General features: G+C 36.9%; 1 protein-coding gene across 3 annotated transcripts in view; it reads left to right on the plus strand.

Moving 5' to 3' along the window:
* The window catches only part of LOC131426084 (protein scalloped), a 346,602-nt gene that overhangs the window by 257,709 nt on the left and 64,685 nt on the right, over positions 1 to 24,208 (plus strand). For all 3 annotated transcript variants that reach the window (XM_058588518.1, XM_058588520.1, XM_058588519.1), the window contains exons 2-3: positions 4,588 to 4,727; positions 5,438 to 5,567. In XM_058588518.1, coding sequence (XP_058444501.1) covers positions 4,588 to 4,727; positions 5,438 to 5,567 — 270 coding nt within the window. The remainder of the gene's footprint in view (positions 1 to 4,587; positions 4,728 to 5,437; positions 5,568 to 24,208) is intronic.

The following is a 24,208-nucleotide window of genomic DNA, read 5'->3' on the forward strand; positions in this document are numbered from 1 at the left end:
TCAATTTTTTGATTCTACAATTTTTCAGTTCCTCAATTTTTCAGTTCTTCAATTATTCAATTCTTTAATCTTCCAATGCTTTATTTCTTCAATTCCTTATTTTTTAACTTTTTCAATTTATTAATTATTTCATTTTTCAATTCTGCAATTCTTTGATTTTACAATCATTTAATTCTCTGATTCTTCAATTCTTCAACTCTTCTCGTCATCAATTCTTCAGTTAATCAATCTTCCAATGCTTTATTTCATCAATTCTTCATTTTATCACTTGTTAAATTTTTCAATTATTTAATTTTTCAATTCTTGAATTCTTCAACTCTTCTTATCATCATTCCTTTAGTTAATAAATGTTCCAATGCTTTATTCTTTCAATTTTTCACCTTTTCACATCTTCAATTATTCAATTCTTTATTTTTCAAGTATTCAATTTTTTGATTCTACAGTTTTTTAGTCCCTCAATTTTTCAGTTCTTCAATTATTCAATTCTTCAATTATTCAATTCTTCAATCTTCCAATGCTTTATTTCTTCAATTCTTCATTTTTTCACTTTTTTAATTTATCAATTATTTCATTTTTCAATTCTTCAATTCTTCAACTCTTTTCATCATCAATTCTTTAGTTAATAAATGTTCCAATGCTTTATTCTTTCAATTTTTCACCTTTTCACATCTTCAATTATTCAATTCTTTATTTTTCAAGTCTTCAGTTTTTTGATTCTACAGTTTTTCAGTTCTTCAATTTTTCAGTTCTTCAACTATTAAATTCTTCAATCTTCCCATGCTTTATTTCTTCAATTCCTTATTTTTTAACTTTTTCAATTTATTAATTATTTCATTTTTCAATTCTTCAATTCTTTGATTTTACAATCATTTAATTCTCTGATTCTTCAATTCTTCAACTCTTCTTCCAGTGCTTTATGTCTTCAATTCTTCACCTTTTCACATCTTTAATTTTTCAATTATTTATTTTTCAAGTCTCTAATTATTCAATTTTTCAATTCTTCAACTCTTATAATCTTCAATTCTTCAATTATTAAATCTTCCAATGCTTTATTTCTTAAATTCTTAAATTTTTAACTTCTTTTATTTTTCCAATTATTTAATTTTTCAATTCTTTGATTTTACAATCATTTAATTCTTTGATTCTTCAATTCTTCAACTCTTCTCATCATAAATTCTCCAGTTAATCAATCTTCCAATGCTTTATTTTTTAAATTTTTCACCTTTTCACATCTTTAATTTTTCTATTATTTATTTTTCAAGTCTCTAATTCTTTGATTCTTCAATTTTTCAAATCTTCAATTATTCAATCTTCCAATGCTTTATTTCTCCAATTCTTCACTATTTCACTTTTTTAGTTTTTCCATTATTTATTTTTCAATTAAACTCTTCTCTTCATCAATTCTTCAGTTAATCAATCTTCCAATGCTTTATTTTTCAATTCTTCATTTTATCACTTTTTAATTTTTCAATTCTTCAACTCTTCTCATCATCAATTCTTCAGTTAATAGATGTTCCAATGCTTTATTTTTTCAATTTTTCACCTTTTAACATCTTTAATTTTTAAATTCTTGGCTTTTCACGTCTTTAATGTTGGATTCTTCAGTTTTTCAATTCTTCAACTCTTCTAATCTTCAATTTTTCAATTATTCAATCTTCCATTGCTTTATTTCTTTAATTCTTCATTTTTTCACTTTTTAAATTTTTCTATTCTGTAATTTTTGATTTCTTCTTTTTTCAAATATTTTATCCATCAATTTTTCCCTTTTTTAATTCTTTCATTATTCAGTTCTTCAATTTTATTTTTTAATCTATTCTTCAATTATTCAATTATGTTGAAATATTATATTAAATATTAAATTTTTCAATTTTTAATTCTTCCATTCCTCAATTTTCAAATTATTCAGTTTTTCAATTCTTCAATTCTACGATTCTTCGATTCTTTTATTCAATTATTATATTCTTCATCTTTTCCATTATTCAATTCTATTTTTCTTCAATTCTTCACTTTTTCAACTCGTTAATTCTTCGATTCTTCAATTATTTAATTGGTCAATTTTTCAGTTATTCAATTATATTGAAATAATATATTGAATATTTAATTTTTAAACGTTTTTATTCTTCCATTCCTCAATTTAAAAAAAAATGTTCAGTTATTCAATTTTTCAATTCTACGATTCTTCTATTCTTCAATTCTTTTATTCAATTATTATATTCTTCATCTTTTCCATTCTTCAATTCTCTTTCTTCAATTCTTCACTTTTTCAATTCGTTAATTCTTCGATTCTTCATTTATTTAATTGGTCAATTTTTCAATTATTCAATTATATTGAAATATTTAATATTTAATTTTGAAACCTTTTAATTCTTCCATTCCTCAATTTTTAAATTATTCGGTTATTCAATTCTACGATTCTTCAATTCTTTTATTCAATTATTATATTCTTCATCTTTTCCATTCTCCAATTATGTTTTTCTTCAATTCTTAGCTGTTTCAATTCGTTAATTCTTCGATTCTTGATTTATTTAATTGGTCAATTTTTCAATTATTCAATTATATTGAAATATTATATTAAATATTTAATATTTAAACGTTTTTATTCTTCCATTCCTCAATTTTTAAATTATTCAGTTATTCAATTCTTCAATTCTACGACTCTTCAATTCTTTTATTTAATTATTATATTCTTCATCTTTTCATTTCTTGAATTGTTCACTTTTTCAATTCGTTAATTCTTAAATTGATCAATTTTTCAGTTCTTGAATTCTTCAGTTTTCCATTTCTTCAATTCTTCAAATTTCCAATTCTTCAATTCTTCAAATCATTCATAATTAATTTCTTCAATTTATTTATTCTTTAATTTTTTACTTCTTAAATTCAATTCAGGTCTTCAATTCTTCAGCTCATCAATTCTTTTGTTCTGCGCTAGACTGCCAATCAGAGATGCCAGGTGAAGATTTGAACGGTTTCATCGGCAGGGTTGAAAAAGTCTGTAAACTCGAAAAAAAAAGTCTATTTTTCTGCGATCAAACTACGACAATTTCAAAAGTCTTTAAATTTTGACAAATGTCTGCAAAAAACTTGATTTTCAAAAGTAAGCGAAAAAGTCCTCAACTAAAATAAGTCAGCAGTTTATTTTCAAAATTGCAGATTATTTACACACAATTCTGCAGACCTAGCATCTCTGTTGCCAATATCGGGTTCCATCGGTCGGTACGACGAGCGAGATAGATGCGGCTCGACAAAATTCACTGGGATTTCACTCATCCCAGTAAATTCTGTTGTGCTGCCTCATTGAGCTTAGACCAGAACAATTTCAGTTAAATTGTTCGTAATTTTATTCGAAAAATAATCAAATGGATTTCGATTCAGATTTAACATTCGATTGCGACTCGGTTCAAATTCCGGAACGGATTGGCTGTTCACTGTTTTCGGAAACTTTTAGTATTGTCACACTTTCTAAACATTAATACAAAAATATCAACACAACCAAGTGCTCCATTGTATGGTTCAAAATTTATGTATTTGGGTACCTAAGATTACACTAAATTTCGTTTGAAAGCTGGAATGAAACCGAGTTAGGTACGGCCGTCCGTGAAATTGACGTACCTTAGCTCAGTTTTGAACCCTATCAAAACGGCCTACTTTGTTGGTTCGCGGAATTGCGTTCGGTCAAAGCTGATTACCGAAGCTTCGGTAAATTAATATCTTTGATATATTAATTCCGGTAAAATAATCGGTTGTTGTTAAACACGGTAATTTACGGTTTTACCGTGAATCGGTATAACTTTTGGTTATTCGGTTTTCGTTGTCTCTCATTATAACAAAATATTTAGAAAATTTTTTGTTTCAACCATATTTCAATTTTCCTTGAATCCCTGTAGAAAAAATGGGAGCTAAGACGAACCAATACGCGGTCATATTTCTATATCCAATTATAGCCCCCCGGTCATTCAAAACCCGCACGTTGCAATCTGATTATAAAACACTGTTTCGGGCTAAAATGTTCCCGAGACATGCGTAGTCCTGCAACCAACAAATCGGGATCAGGTTTCTGTTTTCTCTAAATCTCAGTTCTGAAAACCTGCCAGGAAGTACAAACGACTGCCGCCACGTGGACACAGTTAACAAGCTTCCGCAAAACGATCGGCTTTGTAGACCGTCTAGTGGTGAAATAAAGCAAAGCAGGCGCTGGGAAAATTACGACAAAAGGCTCAAATTATGCCCGAGCCTAGAATTACACAACTTTTGACACATGTCCTGTGCTGTTAGAAGACGAACAGAAACAAACAAGCGGCAAATGTGATTGGATATCGTGGTCAAATGCTTGACACGTGTTCGTAGTTCATGTTTTTTACCATATTTGTTATGAAAACATACGGAAGTGGAATTAAAGAAACGAAAGTATAATTCGCTGATGGCGCCACTGTTGGCGCTTGATCCAAAAATCTTTTTTCAGTCATTGTAATAATAATGGGAATCTAATTCCAATTTTTCGCATTATAAACCGACAGTAGCTTATTGTAAATTACAATCAATTATTATAATCACTAATATTTTTTTTCTTTCTTATTTTCTCGCCTGCAGATAGTGGACTGGGAGCCGGCACCATTACGACAAGGTGGACACCGATGGGTCCAGGACCAACGGCTGGTTCGTTGGTCCCGGACGACACCAATGGGAGCGGTGTCGACAGCAAACACCTGGACGTCGGCGACATGAGCGATGTAAGTATTTCCGCATTATCACATGCAATTATCCTCCCTCAGGTATCAAGTTAGCTAATTGCGTGAATTGTCTGCTAGCCTAGCGGTCAGGTTTTTTGTTCTTGTAGATATATGACACGGCTGGTGGTTGTTGATGTTGTTTTCTTTCTGTTATTTTCTCTCTGTTTTGTTAAATTCGATTCAGAATTTTGCTAATTTTAATCTTTTTAGTACACATCCTTGTTAATAGTAAAAAGAACCACAACTACATATCGCTAGTCAATTCAACTTTTTTTTTTAAATCATATAGTTCAGATAGATAGTGTTAGATTCATAAATCGTACCAGTAAATGTATTTCTAACAAACTTATTTCCTAACATTGGTTCTCAATTGCTAATTCAATGTTTCTCTTTTGTCTCATTGCAGGACGTAAGTGACAAATTGTTCCAGTAACATCGTATCCATGTTTTTTTGTGTTTTTTTTTCGAATATTTTGCATCCTATTGCGAAAAAAATTATGTACATAATTTAATCAATTTTTATAAATACATAATATCTCAAAGCATCTTTATTTTATCTTTTCTTTTCACCTGACTCTCTCCCGTCGTCAACTACCCCCGACCCGTACAAACAATCGAACGTGGAAAACCCACATCCTTGAACCTCGTTCTGCAATTTTCCACTCCATCTTCCCTCCCCCGCCGCTACCCGGTTCGGTTAGGACAAACAGGATCTGTCGTCGGCCGATGCCGAAGGCGTTTGGAGTCCCGACATCGAGCAGAGCTTCCAGGAGGCGCTGGCCATCTATCCACCCTGCGGCCGGCGGAAAATCATCCTCTCCGAGGAGGGGAAAATGTATGGTAAGTGAACTTGGGTTTTTGCTCTTTTTTTTCAATGCGGTGACGTCTCAGATTTTTTTTTCTCGTATCGCAGATTTGTCGTAGTCCAACCAATGTAACAAAAAAATGCGCAAACCAATGAGAGTTTCTTTTTGTTTACTTTCTCTTTTGTTAATATCTCATTAGTTTTCACGTGCACTTACAAAATATTCTTGCAGAATGAAAGACAATATTCCCATTTTTCTAACAGTACCAAACATGTAACGAACGTTTGTATAATAACGCAGATGTAGTCGAAAGAGAAAGTAAACAAAGAGAAATTCTCAATTGTTTTTAGGCCCTTTTGGAATGATCTTGATGATCTGAGAATCTACCAAAAAAAAAATTGAAAACAAAATCGAAAAATTCATCGATGCTTTACTCCATTTGTTATCAATGTTAGATTCGCCCTTCTCTGAAAAACAGCTGATCTACCTCGCAAATCAACAGTCACACCAGCGTTGCCAGGTTACTAGATTTTTCTCGCTTTGCCAGACACTCTAACAAAGCAGATCTTTTGCCAGATTTTTCAAATTTTACAAACTTTCCCCGGTTTTGCAAATTTCCCAGTTCTGTACGGGTTTGGGCTCTATACGATAGGTGGTGAGACGTTTTTTTTTGCTCACTGAAAATGAAGCCCGGACGAAATTTCCTTGTATATAGTAGACCCAGAAAAATTCAGATAAATTTTTGAGTCAGACAGATTTTTGAAAAAATAACCTGGCAACTCTGAGTCTCACGACAAAAGACCCTAACTGCAAATGACAGTTTCTCTTTGTTTATTTTTCCTTTCACGATTTACCGGATTGATTTTATATTTAACGCCCGCAGAACTACAAACTTTCGATTTATATTGGAAACTTTTAAGAAGTTGCAATAATGGCTCCATAACAGTCAAGAGAGAAAGTAAACCAGTGAGAAATTCTCATTTGCAGTTAGTTTCGGTAACAATCAGAAAAACTCATCACGCTTGTTTTCCTTTTTTGCGCTGGAACTGAACTCTAATATGTGAATATTGAAACTGAAGTTTGGTCCACCTGAATTCTGAACTTAATTTACGGTTCAGAATTTAGTTTCCGAATTCAGTTTCAATATTTAGTTACAAAATACAAATCAAAAGATATTTTTTATATTGGAACTGAATTTAGTGCCTTTATTTTTGTTTAGAGTGCATATCAATAATTTTCTGATTCGCAGGAATTCAGCTTCACAACTCTGGATCGAAATTCAGTTCAGAATTTAATTTTCTAAACTCAGTTTCCGAATTCATTTCCAGAATTCAGAAACTTCATGCTGGTTTGGAATTCGGAACTAGATGTTGGAACTGAATTCAGTTCCTTGACACAGGTTCGAAACTCAAGTTCAGAATTCAGTTCTAGAAGCAAATTCGAAACCTGGATTCAATTCCCGGACGTCCAGAATCCAGTTTCCGGAACTAGTTTCTGGCATTCAGAAAGGCCAAATTGTGTTGTTCTCTACGATATTAAACACTGCTACGGATATATAACACGGATATAAACGATTTTAAACACTGTTGCGAACTATGCACTGTGAAAATTACACAAAGCTGATAATTTTTTTTTCTAAATTTGCACTATGGGCTGATTTTGCATAATGTTCTCCATCGTTGTCCACTTTTCGTTGTATTTTGCTCCAGTGCAAACGACCAGCAGCAGGATGACGCAATCGATCTTCTTTGAAGAGAAACTGGCTCTGCGAATGTCCCGCATTTGATTCAATACTGAACTGAATTCTTGATACTGGAACTTCGTATAGATCTTTGATAATATATTAATAGTTTTATATAGAACTGATTTATATAATTCAGAAACTGGGCCTGAGATCAAGAACTAAACAGGCTCAAAACTCAGTTGCAGTTTAGTTTAGATTTTAGCTCCGAAATCTAGTTCCAGCAGGCAAGCTCTGGATTTTGAAACTTAATTCTGAAATGAGACAGAATTTTGAGATTAAATTCTAAGCCTTGAATAAGGCTTCAGTTTGAAGAATTCAGTTTTAGAATTCATTTACAAAAATCAATCCAAAACTAAGCCCCCCAAACCAGATCTAGTATTCAGCAGCTGAATGCGATTTTGCGTCCAAATGAGAGCACGAGCTGAGCGTTTCGCGCTTAATACCAGGTTTGTTTCGTCTGTCGCACTAGAAGAAATGAATTATTTTCGATCAAAGTTTACCTTTCATACTCGCCCAGTAGTATATCAGGACTGATATGTGCCTGACTACCTCTTAACCGTTGTCCGAGTGAGAAAAATGCAAGCAAGCGTGATGAGTTTTCCTCATCGTTTTCAAAAGTTTTAGAAAATTTTGTTCTTGAGTTATTTATGGTTATCTCACACTGTTGAAAATTTAATCACAAATTCCTGAACATATTTCCGATAGCTCGTAGTAAAAATTATCAAAATTATTAAAAAATTCGGTTAATTACTACAAGAAATTTTTCACGATTGAGTTTTGAGCCCCATAGTAAAGTAAGTCGTATTCACGACAAAATGAAGAACCGATTCAGAGTGGTTCTGCCAGTCTTGTGTGGCAAAAATCAGGCAGAAACAGAACCATTAATAACCGCTAGACGAAATGCTCTGCCGGAAGCGGTTGTTGCATTGTGGTCAGTCTCTTGCCGGAATTCTGCCAGCACTCCGGTAAAAATATCTGGCAGACTGTACTGTGGGGAAATTTGCCAGCCACATGCAAGCGGGGCGGCTTCAATCGTACACTGATAAAAATCGACACGTTGGACTTAAGTGCTTTAAAATTAATTTTGCCGCATTTGGTTCGACACTTCAATTGCAAGTGGAAATCACTTCAAATTTTATTCAAATTGAAATCACAATAAATTCTATCTATAAAACAATCCTAGCTTGAATTGAAATGTTTGATATTTAATATTCAGTTGGCAGGACACTTACAGCCAAACTTGCCAGGCAAGTGATATAAACTACCGTTACCGTTGGCCGACACAAATCTTCTCGATAAATTGAACGATTTGGTTTGATGATCAACAATCCCATTACCTGAAAACATAAACTTGGTAATTAAGAGTAAAACAAATTTTGGATACTCATCAAAGTGACAGTTTTCCTTTCTTTTCGTTCTTTTCCAATTGAAGTAGTGCGAACATAATCGCTCTCAACAATTGTACAATAATTCGTCGATAATTTTAGGTTTCGTTTCATATGAAGAATTGAGACCAAAAATTAAACAATGAGAAACTGTCACTAGCTGGTGTTTTTTTTTTTAAGAAAAATTCACCGGCAATTTAAAGAATGTATTTACTGGTTGAAAAACTGTTTACGCTGTAACGAAAAATGTGGTTCCAGCGCCGCTCTAACATTTTAATACCACTTTGGAGAACGATTTATCTTTTGCCTCAAAATAGGCCTCAGTTTCAGCGATAACCTCTTCATTCGTGCGAAATTTCGTACCGTCGAGCATTGTTCTTATGTCTGCGAACAGTCAGTAGTCACTGGGAGCCATATTTGGCGAATACGGTGGATTTGTTTGAAGCAATTTGAAGCTCAATTCGTGTAGTTTTGCCATTGTTTTGATTGTCTTGATGAAGCAAATTTTTTTTCTTTGTCATATGCGATCGTTTCTGTTCAATTTCAGCATTCAAACGCTCCAATAAAGCTATATAATATTCACTGTCATTTTTAAAGATCATTCATAAATATTACACCACGCACATCCAAAAATACCGAGGCCATAACCTTTCCAGCCGATTTTTATGCTTTCGGGCGCTTTAGACGAAGTTCACCAGTTTCTGTCTACCTGGATGACGATCGTTTTGATTCCGGAGTGAAGTGATGAATCCATGTTTCATCCATTGTCACATATCGATGCGAAAATTCCATTTTTTTTACGTTTCAACATGGCTAAACACTGCTCAGGATCATCAACACGTTCACGTTTTTCGTCAACATTGAGCCTGTCCGCCTTCTAAGTGGGTCAGTTGAATTGAGTAAAAAATTGAAAAAATTGTTCTGTACAAGAAATTAAGTTGTTGTTCATGGTCATCAAAGTTGGAATAAATGAAGAGAAAAGTTCAGGATTTAATCATAGTGGGTTTATACAAAAATCAAACCTGAGTTGTATTTATCATAGGATTATACTAAAAACTGTTTATTGATAAAACACAACATGTGGTGGACATGTAGCGCGAATGCAACACGAAAGAGAAGCTGGTAGGAATTACGGGCCTTATGGTACGTATTGTACCATTCATGATACATTGTTTGAGAATAAATTATGATGGAATTCAGCTTAGAGAATGTACCACCTCCAGTGAGAGAAATCATGAGAAATAAAATCCAGAGTTTACCATTTATTGATCATTTTGTATATTATAATCATAGTCGTATTTATTTCGATTCGATTACACAACAGTTGTTTGAAAAAAAAAATTGAGAAAAACTCTCACGTTAGCAAAACTTATTAGGCCATAATCGACCAAAACGACAAACAATTTACTAAACCTCACGGAATCATAATCGTCATAATTATTACTCTGAACAAACAACCCTTGCGATTCGCTCTCAATTCCCATCAAAACGATCCTGAGGCTAATGATTTAATTACGTATTTGCCCTAATCGACCATCAAATCCACCGAATCCGCCGCTTGATCAACTAGTTAGTCCAGATAGACAAGAAAACATAGCATAACAAAAGCAAAAAAAAACATTGGAAGCCCTACTGGCAACCAGAATCTATTTAAAAGCAGTACCAACTGGGACGGAGTGAGCACAGCAGCTTAGCACAGTTAAAAACAAACCTACATCGAAACTGGTTTATCCAGTTTTCGTCGGGGCACTCGTAGTAAACCGAAGAACTGGAAATAATAAGCGAGACTGTGTGAAATTAAACAAATCCCCCCCTCTCTCTCTGTCTCTGTCTAGAGCAATGGTTTTGTGTGCACCACCTTCACGCCTGGAGACCGAGAACGGGAACGGGACGGCAGCAAAACGGGGGCTCCTGTTGAAGGAAACAGGAGGAACACTTGCCAGTGACAGTAGTTACAGACTTACGTATTTAGTTTATGCCGTCCGCAAAACCCATTGGTGGTCAATCAATATGAAAACCGAGCCGTACACTTCGGTTTCGCTTCGGCCGAAGCCACAGCAAATCGACAATGCGATAATCACACTATATGAGAACACAAACCCCTCACACCACACAACTCACAGCATGATGACAGGTTCTACTAGGGCTTGGGACCGAGTTACGGCGATGAAAAATAACACAAGCACGATCGGTCATTTGTAATGTTGCGCTGCTGCTCCTCTCTCCAACACCGATTTATGTACGGAGACGGAGACGGAGGTTTTCTTGTCTGGCCAGCTTCGCATCTTCGCCAGTTACTACACTAGAAGTACCGTTATAACGACTGAGTTGGCGAAACCATGGCAGAAGCTGTCAGTTATTAGTCATGCAAAAGGGGAAACATCGAAAACCATCGAATCACAGTAGGCTACAAACTTGGTGATGCGTCGGTTTGACAGTTTGAGCGTAGAGTCAATGTTCTTTTGATTTTCAATTTAGCCCCAGCTTCAAAATGGGTTAGATTTTTAGGAACGCATCACTTGAGCGTAGGAAAGTTTTAAAGAATTTCGGCTGAAAATGAAATTGTCCCCTCCCGGCCGCCGGCCTGTTCCGTGGGCGCAGCAGAACTTTCCATCGCCATCAAAAGAATAGCTTCTCTACTGATTACTATCTACTGACAGTACAGACGCTCTTCCTCTGCGGATGCCGCCGACAGGCACCCCGACCAAAAATAAAAAAGAGAAGCAAATTGTGCGAGTGAGGCAGGACGCGAAGGAACGCGCGTTCGCGAGTTACATTAAACTGAAATTAAAATTAATTTACTCTTTTGCAACATTCCAACTTTTCTCGCTGGCTCTACGGATGTTTTCGGCGCGAATGGGGGTCGTAGAACGGGGCCTACGGGTAGTGTGTGTGTGTGGCTGCCAGAGACCGGGAACGCACGTCATCGTAGCCGGGCCGCCGCCGGATCGGTCGGAGGGAGCGCAGGACTCACACCGAGCGGCGCTTCCAACCAAGCGTGAAGCAGCGCGCGAAAATGAGAATGATGCATTTTCACGACGACTTTCTTTCGGTTCGGGTGCGCGCGGATGGTCTCAAAAGTGGGACGAGGGGGTTGCACGAAGTGATAAATGTACAACGAACGCCATAGCAGCGATTGGGGCGCGAAAGGGGGAAGCTTTAGGAGCGGGGATCGTAAATCATTTGAAAATTAATGAATCTTAATGCTCGCCTGCGTTTGTGCTATGCTGTTATGTTTGTTCCGAGCTGCTCAGTGTCTTTCTCGTGCCGCGTTCCCCGTCCTTCTCCGACCAGTTTAGTTCGCTCTAGCAAAAGTGTAGCAACATTTGAAATGGTTGCAATTTTATTGGATGTAATTACTCGCCGGTCCGTTGCAGACTTGTGATCTCCGTATCTTCCATCTTCCACTGTGTTTTTCGCTTCATCTCCCTTTCAATTTGCTGGTGTACTCTTGAACCTACCCCGCACCAGTGGATCTTCTTGGATGTACGCACGAACGCACAATCTGATAATCTTTCAAATTTGACAGGTCTCACCGTCATCGCCGTCTACGTCTGTCATCGTCATTTGTAACAAATACGAATACCCAGAATCAATTTTCTCAATCGAAATAAATTGCGTAACACTCACCAAAAATTATTTTCAATTGAAACAAACAATCGAATTTGAGTCGATTCAAAGTGAACAATACAATTTAATAGTGTTTGAGTTTGACGAATTGAACAAAATCGTACTTTGCCGGCATACAGTGATCCGTGAACGAAAATAAAATCTTAATGACGGCTGTTAAACTTAGCTCTGTGGGTACGCATGCATAATTGCTCACCGTACAAACTCGGTAATTTAGCTCAGTCAGTTCTTGTTAGCCCGTAAATCCGTTATTCTGTTACTGAATCATCGGACGTTGATTGTAAAGGCTTTTATTCGACGTCGGAAGAAGTTTTGTCGTGAATACGACTTACTTTACTATGGGGTGCCTTTTCAAAACTTACGCTCTGAGAGAGTGATAAGATTTTGATCGGGAATATCTCTTGTTGTATCTAACGAATCAACATAATTTTTGCTACATGCCATCGGAAATATGATCACAATTTTATGATAAAATGTTCAGTTGTGTGACATAATCTCAAAAAATTCAAAATTAAACTTTTCTGAAATGTTTCGTATAAACGAGTATCAAAGAGGATTATTCATAAGGCGCGTTTGCCTTTCTCGTATTTTCAAAGCTCAGTGATCTGTGAAAGGATTTATATAATCTAACTACCAATAGAATCGAAATTTTTCAACTTAAGCGTGTATAGAAAAAGCATTGAAGTATTTCAATAGTACACTATTGAAAAACCTGTCTCATTTGACCCATGTCAAAACCAGCCAATCAGAACGCGTTCTGAGGAAGAGAACAAGGCCCTTTTTAGAGCCGTTAGGACCGCCTATTAGTGAAAAAGCTACAAACGAAATCACGTAAAAAGAAACCTCCTAACAAAAATTGGATCAGTTTGGATTCAATCGCCACTACGAGCAGATGTATTTTGTGTCGTTTGCAAAGCTAGTTTCGCTTCCGACAAGAGCGATTACGTCACAGCTGCCAGTCGCTTGCATTGGTGAAAAAACAACGAAATGAGGACAACGGTGGGTAGCATCACACAAAATCAGCCTTTCTAATGGCTCTAAAAGTTTTCTCTTCGCAAATCGAAGGTAAATATCCTCAGTTTAGTGCAAATCTATAACGGTTTGATTAGATTTGTGCACTTTTCGCTGTGTGAAATTCACAGTAATCGAGATCAAGTGAAGCCTTCTTTGTTTTTGCGAAAAGTGTGAAAAAGGGAATGCTTGCATAATTCATACAATTGATCAACTAATTGATATTCGGAAGTGTTAAGGAACATGTCAGTTGTTTTCGTATTCACGACATCCAGTTATGTGTCTGACACTACCCACCCGCCTTTTTCGTCGGAAGATCGCAAACCAAGAAAGCAAGCTTGAATTGAATGGTTCGAATTGTGGCAAACATGGCAAATAGCTGCAAATTTGTAGAAAATCACCCTACGATATAGGACTTCAACCTAGAAGTTGCATTTTGGCCGAAGTGACTCTTGATTTTTTCATCTATTCTATTCAGGATTCCATTGTACGAAAACGAAATGCAAAACAACCCAACATGGAGGATTCAGCAGCTTCTAATATAAATTAAACAAGATAAAAATTCAGTGAAATAAACTCATTCGATGATATAACATGTTTTATCGTGTAGAATTCAATGCACTATGGTTTGAAACGGGAAATTAGCGTGACAAAAATATTTTCACTATTAAATATTAGTTTTTTGTAGCTGGTGTCTTCACAAAAGTTGTTTCTTATCAAATGGCGCTCGTTTTGATATAAAATATTACTAGGGTGGTCCTTATTAAAATTGAAATCTGAAATCTAACTTTCTTAATTGAACTCAAAAACGATTTTATTGTACAATAAAGTTGTAGGAAATTTTATTTTGAGCAACTTTGCTGAAAAAAGCACCTCTCTAGCTTTTCATTTGACCGAGTTACATCAATTGTCCCGGGTAAGAGTAGGGTGGCTCCTGCAAAATCGATTTTTTTGTTCTAACTTTTTTGTGAAACGTTCTATGGAAAAGTTGTCTTCAGAAGAGTTGTTGAAATAATTATTGCGCATAATTTTGCTGAGTTAAGCTTTTTCATCTGAGCTACCAGTAAAAAGTTATGATAGTTTTTTCATCAAAAACTAGTCAACCTTCAAATATCAAAATTCATTAGATGTCAGATCGATAAAAATGTATCCTATGCGACTACTGAAAGTTCATAATATAAGTAAACATTGAAGAGAAAATTGGGAGGGTGTTTTTTTTTAACTCAATTAAATTAGTCTTAAAATACCTTGAAAAAACTCAAAAACATTACATAACTTTTGAACGCCTTAATGTATCAACATACTTCCTTTAGCAAAATAATAGTATCAAGTTAGCCCTACAAGTGTTCCATACTTTGTCCATTCGAGAAATGAGGCACACAAAAATTACAGCCGAAAATAGATTTTTTCCTGAACAATTTTAATTAATTTATTACCAAAATAACTGATTCAGTTAAGCTTAAGCAACAGAGACACTGTGTAATATGGTTATTCCGAAGTAGTTGGCCGTGATAAATCTATCAACAGAAATTTTCATTATCTTGACAAACAAAACTCAAACAAGCTGGTGCAAGTTAGTGAAACGCAACTATTTTTATCCAAATCGTACCGAGACGCCTTTTTTCTCATCCAGTGCTTTGTCTTACAAAAAGCTAACGGATGTAATGATTGCTGGTAGAAGTAATAAGGACATTTTACAGTATATCATTCAAGAATTTCCGAATGCTGAAGAGAGTTCCATACTCAAGGAGATCAATCTGATAAGGTTAAAATTCCAACAAAAATGGAAAAAGAGTTATCATAAACGCGAGAAGTTTGTCTATGAAAATAAAGCATGGTTGAAGAAACAAATTCAACTGAAAAACGTCGGGATATGGATTTCTTACTGGGTACACTGTTAAAAGTCAACATATTCCCGGTTGATTTTATCGACCCGCATCGGTTCGATCATCGGACCGATTGAGGAAAATGTCGTAATGCTTCAATCGACCCGTCATCGGTCAATTCTGCACCATTTGCATCAACCGCGTCAACATGAAAAAAAAACTGTACGCTTTCTTTATGTATCGCTAGAGCAAACGAGCGAAAAGATACACAATTACACAATGTAAGCCGTGATCTTGCTCGAAAATTTTAATTTAAATTTCTGGAATTACTGTTTTTTTTAATGTGTTTCTAAGGAGTGTATCGAAAATAAGCTATCCAAAAAATGTTCTGTCAAATTATGATAAAAATCGATATTTTATTCAAACTAAAAATAATCCTTTATTGTACAAAGTTAAACTTGAGCATAATGAAAACCGGCTGAAATTTAAGTTATTCCTTCAAGAAATTTCGAACTTTTGATCGAACGCTCTTCATCAAGTTCCGGACAAGTGTTGCATCGCATTTTTTGGACGCTTGAACCCAAATTTGTTTGAACTCCTGCATGTCTTCTTCACGATTGCCCGGTAACGTTCGATGGGTCGAAGCTAAGGGCAATTTGGTGGATTGATATTTTTCTCAACGAAACTTATACCCTTTTCCGCAAGCCAATTGAGAGTGATTTTGGCATAGTGAGCCGATGCCAAATCCAGCCAAAACAGTGGAGGTGTACTATGCTTCTTATATAAATGAAAGCAATCTCTTCTGGAAACACTCAGATCGATAGATTTCTGCATTTATAGTTCCGGTAGTGTAAAGAATGGTTGACTTCAAACCACCGGAACATATTGCTTGCCATACCAGTACCTTTCGACCGAATTTCTCCACTTGAATCGACCTGTCCGTATCGCTCAAATGCTTCCCAATGACGACAGTAAAGTATTGTGGACCTGGAAGGGGTTTTGAGTCCTCCTTTACATAAGTCTCATCGTCCATCAAAACGCATGCATCCGGACACTGCAAAACACGCGAATACAATTCCCGGGCCCTTGTTGCTGCTCGCCTCTTCTGTTCTAAACTTTGTTTCGAGATTTTCTGCTTCTTGTAGGTCTTCAGGTGATTTCGCCTCTTGATACGCTGGATCATTCCGACACTTGTTCCTGCTTTTTTGGCCAAATCACGTATTGACATTGAATTGTTCTTCATGATTAGAGATACCATTTTCTGGTCCAGTTTCGGGTTGGAAGAACCGGGTTCTCTGCCTCTTCCTGGTATGTAAAAAATACGGTTCAAGTGAAGCAATGGACTGAAAAGTATTATGGAGACTCCACTCTAAGGAGTGTATCGATAAGTAGTTAGCAACATTCAAACAGTTATTACTCTGAAATGGCATAATTTTTTGCAGCGTGTTTGGCGGTGACATGTTTGTTTACATGTCAATAACAGCTGCGCAATCGATTGGTTTCGGTACGGTTTATCGTTTCAATGATGAGTCGAATTGATCCGGAAATGCGGAAGAAAATTCTGAACACTTGGTGCTCAGAAAGTGGTGTCACGTACAACGAAATTGCAAAACGGGTGAAAGTGCACCTGCACCAGTGTCCAAAATATTATCGAGAAGTTCGGTAAGACCCTTTCCATGAAGGATTTGCCCCGATCCGGTAGGAAAACGGGTCCCAGCCAGCCCGGCCGGGACTTAAAAATGGTTGAGTACATCAGGAAAAACCCATCGGCGTCGACGCGGGATTTGGCCAAGCAGTTCAACACCAGCATCGGGATGATTCAACGGATCAAAGTTCGGAATTCCCTGAAAACGTACAAGAAACCGAAGGTGCCGAAAAAGTTCCTGGTACAGCAAGTTCAGGCCAAAACAAGAGCGCGAAAACTGTATAACCGGATTCTACAGAATAAAGACGGATGCATCCTGATCGACGACGAAACCTACACCAAGGAAGACTCTCGAGCGCTGCCCAGGCCGCAATATTATACGAAATCGGTGTACCAGGACCCGGACGACGCTGACACCACGGTGGCGATGGAAAAAGTTTGGGCAGAAGGTGTTGGTCTGGCAAGCAATTTGTACCTGTGGTTAGCGGTCGTCGATTTTCTTCACGAAGGGCACAATTAACGCCAAGGTGTACGAGAAAGAATGTTTGAAGAAGAGAATGCTACCACTGTACAGAAAGCACAAGGCTCCTCCTCTCTTCTGGCCGGATTTGGCTTCAGCCCACTACGCCAACTCCGTTCTACAGTGGTTGTCAAAAAATAATGTACGATTCGTGGAAAAGGACATCAACCCACCGAACTGCCCGGATTGAAAGGTATTGGGCAATTGTCAAGCGGCATTTTCGGAAGGAAGGTACAGTGTCCCAAAATATGCAGGAGTTAAAAAAACTGGACAGCTGCCACCAGGAAAGTAACTGTGCAGAATTTAATGAAGAATGTCAAGTCCAAAGTGCGAGCGTTTCACAGAAACTAGAATTTTCTTCAATATAATCAGTGAAATGCATAAAAATGTAATTTTTCTACAATATATCGAAAACTGATGTCAAAATATGTTATTTTTTTTAGCTTTTTTATTCAATAATCAATGTTGCTAACTACTTTTCGATACACTCCTTACTATTTCGCTTTTGTCGTTGACTGGACATGGATCTCGTTCTCAATATTTACCAGCGGAGCTGAGAGTGACATTCATTTTCCATCATTTCAGACTGTTTTGAGTCAATGAAAAAAAAATCATTAGCTCTGGTTGTTTATAAAATTTGTTACCGAGGCTGATGTTTTACGTTGTCACAACTTGGTCGGTCGATACCGATGAAGTTATGAAGGAAAAGGTGAAGAACTTTGATCTGCAACAAATTCTTGATTTCGCAAGCGATGTGTGAGTGCGGCAAGCTCAGCCAACTGTACATCACGACGACGGGTACCATCAAAAGACAAATCGAGCGGCTTCTACTCTTCCGGTTGTCTCATGTGAATGAAATGTTGCTTTGTTCGGGTTTGGGCCTGCTGACACTACACGGATTATTTTCTAATAAATTGTGTCACATGAAGCTTTACGCCACTTGTAAATTTTATTACTTTTTATACTATCTTGATGAAAAAAAAGTTCCCGGAATTTATTCAGAAAATTAAAAGTACAAGATTATTCATCACAATCGATATCGTCCCCTTCAAAGTACTCCTCATCGACTGCAACACACTTATGTCAGCGCTGAATTCAATTTCGGTATGGCCATCACAGCCATTTGTGATTTTTCCATAGCCTCATCTCGGGTGCTGAAACGCGGTACCACGGTGCGGTTTCTTGAGTCGATCGAATAAGGAAAAGTCGCAGGGAGCCGAATCAGGTGAATAACGACGATGGCATTGTGCAAGATCCACGAGATGTTTGCCCACAAATCTGGTCTTTTTTGGCGAATTGCTTCACGCAAACGTCTCATAACTCCTCAAAAGCAATGTCGAACTCCTCTGCCTAGCTTTCTAGCAGTCAGTTTGCGGTCTACGGCCATCCATTCTTTGATTTTGTTGATGTTTTCGTCCGTTTTTCGATGTCGATGGCCTACCGCTTCTCTCGGCATCATTCACAGACTCACGGCCACTTCTGAAACGTTTTCAATATCGTCGCACCATTGAAACCGTTTTAACGTAAATTTTAATGCAAACTCGTTGTTGGAAACACAATTTTCTTACTCAATACAGCGCAACTTTTAAAAATGTCCAGGTTTTAAGTTTAAAATTTGATAGAACATCAATGACAGATGTGATAACCTAAAAATAAAAATCTAATCGGATGACAGAGCGCTACGGGAACTTTTCTGAAAAAATCTGTAGGTTTTTTCATCTGTAATCTTTTTTTCTTTAGAGCCTCCTAATTCATATTTGAGCTCTACCATCTTCTCTATTGAGTTGACTAATGGAATAAATAATGAAATAAGAGCTTGTGGATATTCATACAAATTAAAACATCAGTCAACGTTAATTTCCAATAATTATCCAATAACACACTTCGTAAACATTTAACCAATTAGTGGCAAGCTTTTTTTTGTTTTGTCAGCGTCACTATTTACTTAGTCTCCCAGTAACAAAAACACATCATAGGAAAGTTTAAACCTTCCATCGAAGCAACCTCTGTCAACAGGTTTCTGGCAGAAGCAAATAGAAAAAAAAAAAGAAAAACTCTCGCCTATCAAAGCCGCTAATTAAATCAATTATGCTAATAGAGCAGCCCCATGACACCATCGCAAAGCCTGAAGCGGTTGTCGCTGTCGTCGTTGCCGTCGTCGTCGTCGTCGTCATCATCATCATACTCATCATACTCTCCTGTCATATCGTCGACCAGGAATATAATACCTCTTATCACGAGCTTCCACCACCACCACCACTTCTCACCATGATTGGTTGGAGCATTTTTATCAAACCGAAACCGCCTACTGCCAGCCGATGTGAACGCGATATCTAGTCGGTATGCAGTGCAAACGCCATCTAGGAGAGGTCGCTGCTGTACCCGTGTGAGGTCAGCCTGTGGCCGATAAAAGGTTCCCCGTTTTCATCGACGTCGAGCACCCGCGATAACAGTAAATGGACGGTAATTGCATTCTATCTCTCTCTCTCTCTCTCTCTCTCTCTCTCTCTCTCTCGCTCTATCTGGTGTGGCATCGCGGGCGGCTCTAACGATCGCCTAATGATGATGTTCCGACACGCGAATCATACAACAATGTAAAATTTGCGTACCGCGGCGGAGGGTACTCTCCCCAGGTTGGAAGCGAAAGCCTATTGAAAATCAAGAGCGATTATTGGGGGGACTCTTTGTTCTTCATCGTTTCCCGTGTTCCGTTTGCTAAATGAACGATGAGCGGTAGTAGTTCGCCGAGGTCTTCGATGTCATGCTCTTTTGCATACTATTAATGCGTTCAGGTTCTCCCTCGTCACTTCATTTCACGAACATCTCTTTCTCCAACCAAACAACCAACCACACCCCTTCCGAACGTTGCTGCCAGTTCCATCGTCAGTTTCAATAATTTAATAAAACATACATCACACAAGCAAGCATAACGCCTTCATTCCCGCCATTTTTTTTCTTTCGTTTTTTTGCTGTTGTAGCCCGCAAACTTCCTTAACTCCCCGGCTTCCCCAGTGATAGCGAGAAAAATGTTGCCTTTATTGTAGGTATATAAATTTTATTATAAATAAAACTCCGGGGCGCATAAAGTATTCCACGGCGAGGAAAGAATGTCGAGAATTCATAGGAGAATAATTTGACGACGATGAGTTTGGTATCTCCAGCGTTTCCCCCCCTCGTTTGCTGCTACAGACTCAGGCTCAGGCTCAGCTCTCCCCACGTCATTCCACGCTCGTTTTCACGGTATAACGCGCTTCGATGACACACCAAACATCATCCGGTGCGGAGCTTAGCCCCGTTTTTTTATTAGTGTGAGGTCGGTCCCGTTGAAAACTCGGCGGCAGTTTCGATCATGACTATCCGGAATAGTCGATTTATTGGCAACTGGTTGAATATCGACCGGCGAATTAACTGTCAGTTGATAGACTGTCGAACCAGACCAAACCCGCTGCTTTCTATAGACTGTTTATGTAGACAAATTATTGTTATTCAGATTTTTATACTTGAATAGTACATAAATTTTACCACGTGACCGGTATCTTGCAAGTGAATGATTTCGATTGTTGACACAAAATACCGATTTTTGTGGCAATAGCTTTCGAAATCCTGTTATAAATCGTAATCAATTTCGTCTCAAATTCCGAACGATTCAAATGGGTCAATCGAAAAAATTCACTACACAAAACTGACAACACTGCGAACCGATTGAATTTCATCGTGCGTCTCCATCACCCGCTTGTGCGAAATTCTGGCAGAAGCTTTGCAAGATTCTGGCAGCTGTTAAAATTTTGTAGGCGAAATTGCGTCATTCTCCCGCCACATGACGTCTTGAGTCGCTCTTTCTTCTTTTTTTCTGTTCGACTTCATTTTGTATTTGTCAATCTTGCATGTACATCCAGAAATGCAAAAACGAGTCTTAAAACGAGGTTTCAAGTACATTTATGTTGTACATTTATGTTGAACGCATGGATTTGTGATGGTTGCTTATGCTCAGATCACAGCATGCTGTGCGTTTGGTTGTCAGCTTTCGTTTGTTTATTTGTTTGTGCGGTTGAAATTCTGCGTTTTCAAAATGTCGCGTATTGAAAAGACAGTGAAAATTAAGGTACTGGACACATGGCTAAATGAGAAGGGTATTACCAAGCCAAAATTGGCGAAGCGGTTTGGAATTCATCATGCCAGTGTTAAAACCATCATTAATAAGTTTAGGGAACACAATTCTTTGGATGAACTACCAGAAAGAGGCAGAAAACCCGGTTCTTCCAACCCGAAACTGGACCAGAAAGTGGTATCTCTAATCATGAAGAACAAATCAATGTCAATACGTGATTTGGACAAAAAAGCAGGAACGAGTGGAGGAATGATCCAGCGTATCAAGAGGCGAAATAACCTGAAGACCTACAACAAGCAGAAAATCTCGAAACAAAGTGTAGAACAGAAGAAGCGAGCAGCAACAAGGGCCCGGAAATTGAATTCACGTCTTTTGCAGAGTCCGGATGCATGCGTTTTGATGGACGATGAGACATATGTAAAGGAGGACTCAAAACCCCTTCCAGGTCCACAATACTTTACTGTCGTCGTTGGGGAGGTCGTGAGCGATGCGGATAGGTCGATTCAAGTGGAGAAACTCGATCGAAAGATACTGGTATGGCAAGCAATATGGTCCTGTGGTTTGAAGTCAACCATTTTTTACACTACTGCAGAAATCTATCGATCTGAGTGTCTCCAGGAGAGATTGCTGCCTTTATATAAGAAGCATAGTACACCTCCACTGTTTTGGTAGGATTTGGCATCGGTTCACTATGTTAAAACCACTCTCAATTGGCTTGCGGAAAAGGGTATAAATTTCGTTGAGAAAAATATCAATCCACCAAATTGCCCTCAGCTTCGACCCATCGAACGTTATTGGGCAATCGTGAAGAAGATCTTCAGGGAGATTGGTAAGACAGCTGGGAACATGCAGGAGTTCAAAAAAAAATTGGGCTCAAGCGTCCAAAAAATGCGATGCAACACTTGTCCGAAACTTGATGAAGAGCGTTCGATCAAAAGATAGAAAATTCGTGAAGGAATTACATAAATTTCATCCGGTTTTCATTATGCTCAAGTTTAACCTCGTACAATAAAGGATAAATTTTTAGTTTGAATAAAATATCGTTTTATATCATAATTTGAAAGAAAAAATTCGTGGATAGCTTATTTTCGATACACTCCTTATTTAACTTATCAACAATACGTCTTACTTTACTATGGAACACATTTTCAAAATTCACCCTATGGAAGAATGGGTAGATTTTAATTGTGAATATCTCGAGTTGTACTAAACGCAACAACATAATTTTTTCTCCACGTCATCAGAAATATGATCAGCAATTTTTGATTAAATTTTGAGCAGTGTGAGATAAATATTAATTACTCAAAAATTTAGTTTTCTTAAACTTTTGAAAACAATGAGGCCAACTCATCACGCTTACTTGCCTTTTTCCCACACGGACGACGGTTGTAAATCTGGATTCTGATCCACCTGAAGTTTAAACCTGATTTTAGGTTTGAAATTTAGTTTCAGAATTAAGTTCAAGAATACTAACTAACTAAGAACCTGGTACTGAATTATAATTCTAGATTCTGGTACTAGATTTTTAGGTTTTAATTTCTTGACTAGATTTTGAAACTAAACTTAGTTTTTCAATTTAGTTTCCGGGAATCTGATTCAATAATTCAACTTCAGAATTCTGGAACACAATTCAAGATATGAATTCTAGATCAAGATTCTAAAGCTTTAAGTATGAACTTCGAACCAGAATTTTGGAACTGCTTTAGGAATCAGAATTAAATTCCTGAGTTCACTTTCAAAATTTAATTATTAAGTTTAGTTTTTAGAATTTAGGTTCAGAATTCAGAACCTGCATGCTGGCACTGAATTCAAAACTTGCGTTCTGGAACTAAATTCAGTCCCTTAATTCTGGTTCAGAATTCAAGTTCAGAATCCATTCCTAGAATTGCAATTCGGAACCTGGATTCCAAAAATGAGTCCTGTTTCAGAGTTTCAGAACAACTCAAGCACGTAAATTAAAATGATATGTCAAAATTTGAGTATCGGTTTGAGTGAAATTTACTCAAGCCATGAATTCTCTCGCATTTAATCTTACATTAGAGTGAACGGTGAGTTTTCAAACTTCCGAATGAAAATAGTACTTCAACCGTGTTGTGCTGTTCGATTCGTTTTTATTCTCGGAATATTTTCACATCAATATATGGGATTCAAGAATTTCCCATTGCAGTTTCTAGTTCCTGATTTTAAACCTATAACCAATTAATTATTGATGATTTCAATAGAAATTCCTCAAAGAAAATTCTAATTTTGATTATACTAATCGAGAAATCCGACATAGAGGTTTCAAAATCGTTCGATTTCGACTCCAAACAGGTTTCTTAGGGGAAAGTGAACAAATTGGAATTGCTTTCATGCTCTTCCTATTAGGAAAAAAAATAGAAAAGGTGAATTTTTATTTTAAGAGAAAAGAACTAAAATTTTGAATTAAATTCAACTTTAAAATTTTTCTAACTTTTAAAAGAAATTACCCAATTTTTTACAGTTTTGTTCCTTAACTCAAACATGAGCAGATGGATAGGAATTCAAATTTTTACTACGTTCACTATTTTTTTTATTGAGTGGTGTGTCACTCATTTTTGACTTATGAGCGTGTAGAACTAAAAACTGAATTATTGTTCTGGATTCCGAACCTAAATGTTGCAACTTGATTTCCAGTATTCAGTTCAGGTTCTGGTGTAGATAAATAAATGCAATAATAGCAAAATGTACTCAGCACTTGTTATTGATATTCGAAAGTGTGCAAAAAGCATGCCATTTTAATTCGTATTCACGTTCTCCAGTTATGGCTCTGATATTACCCACCCGC

This window comes from Malaya genurostris, chromosome 1 (genome assembly GCF_030247185.1).
Source record: "Malaya genurostris strain Urasoe2022 chromosome 1, Malgen_1.1, whole genome shotgun sequence".
Lineage (NCBI taxonomy): Eukaryota > Metazoa > Arthropoda > Insecta > Diptera > Culicidae > Malaya > Malaya genurostris.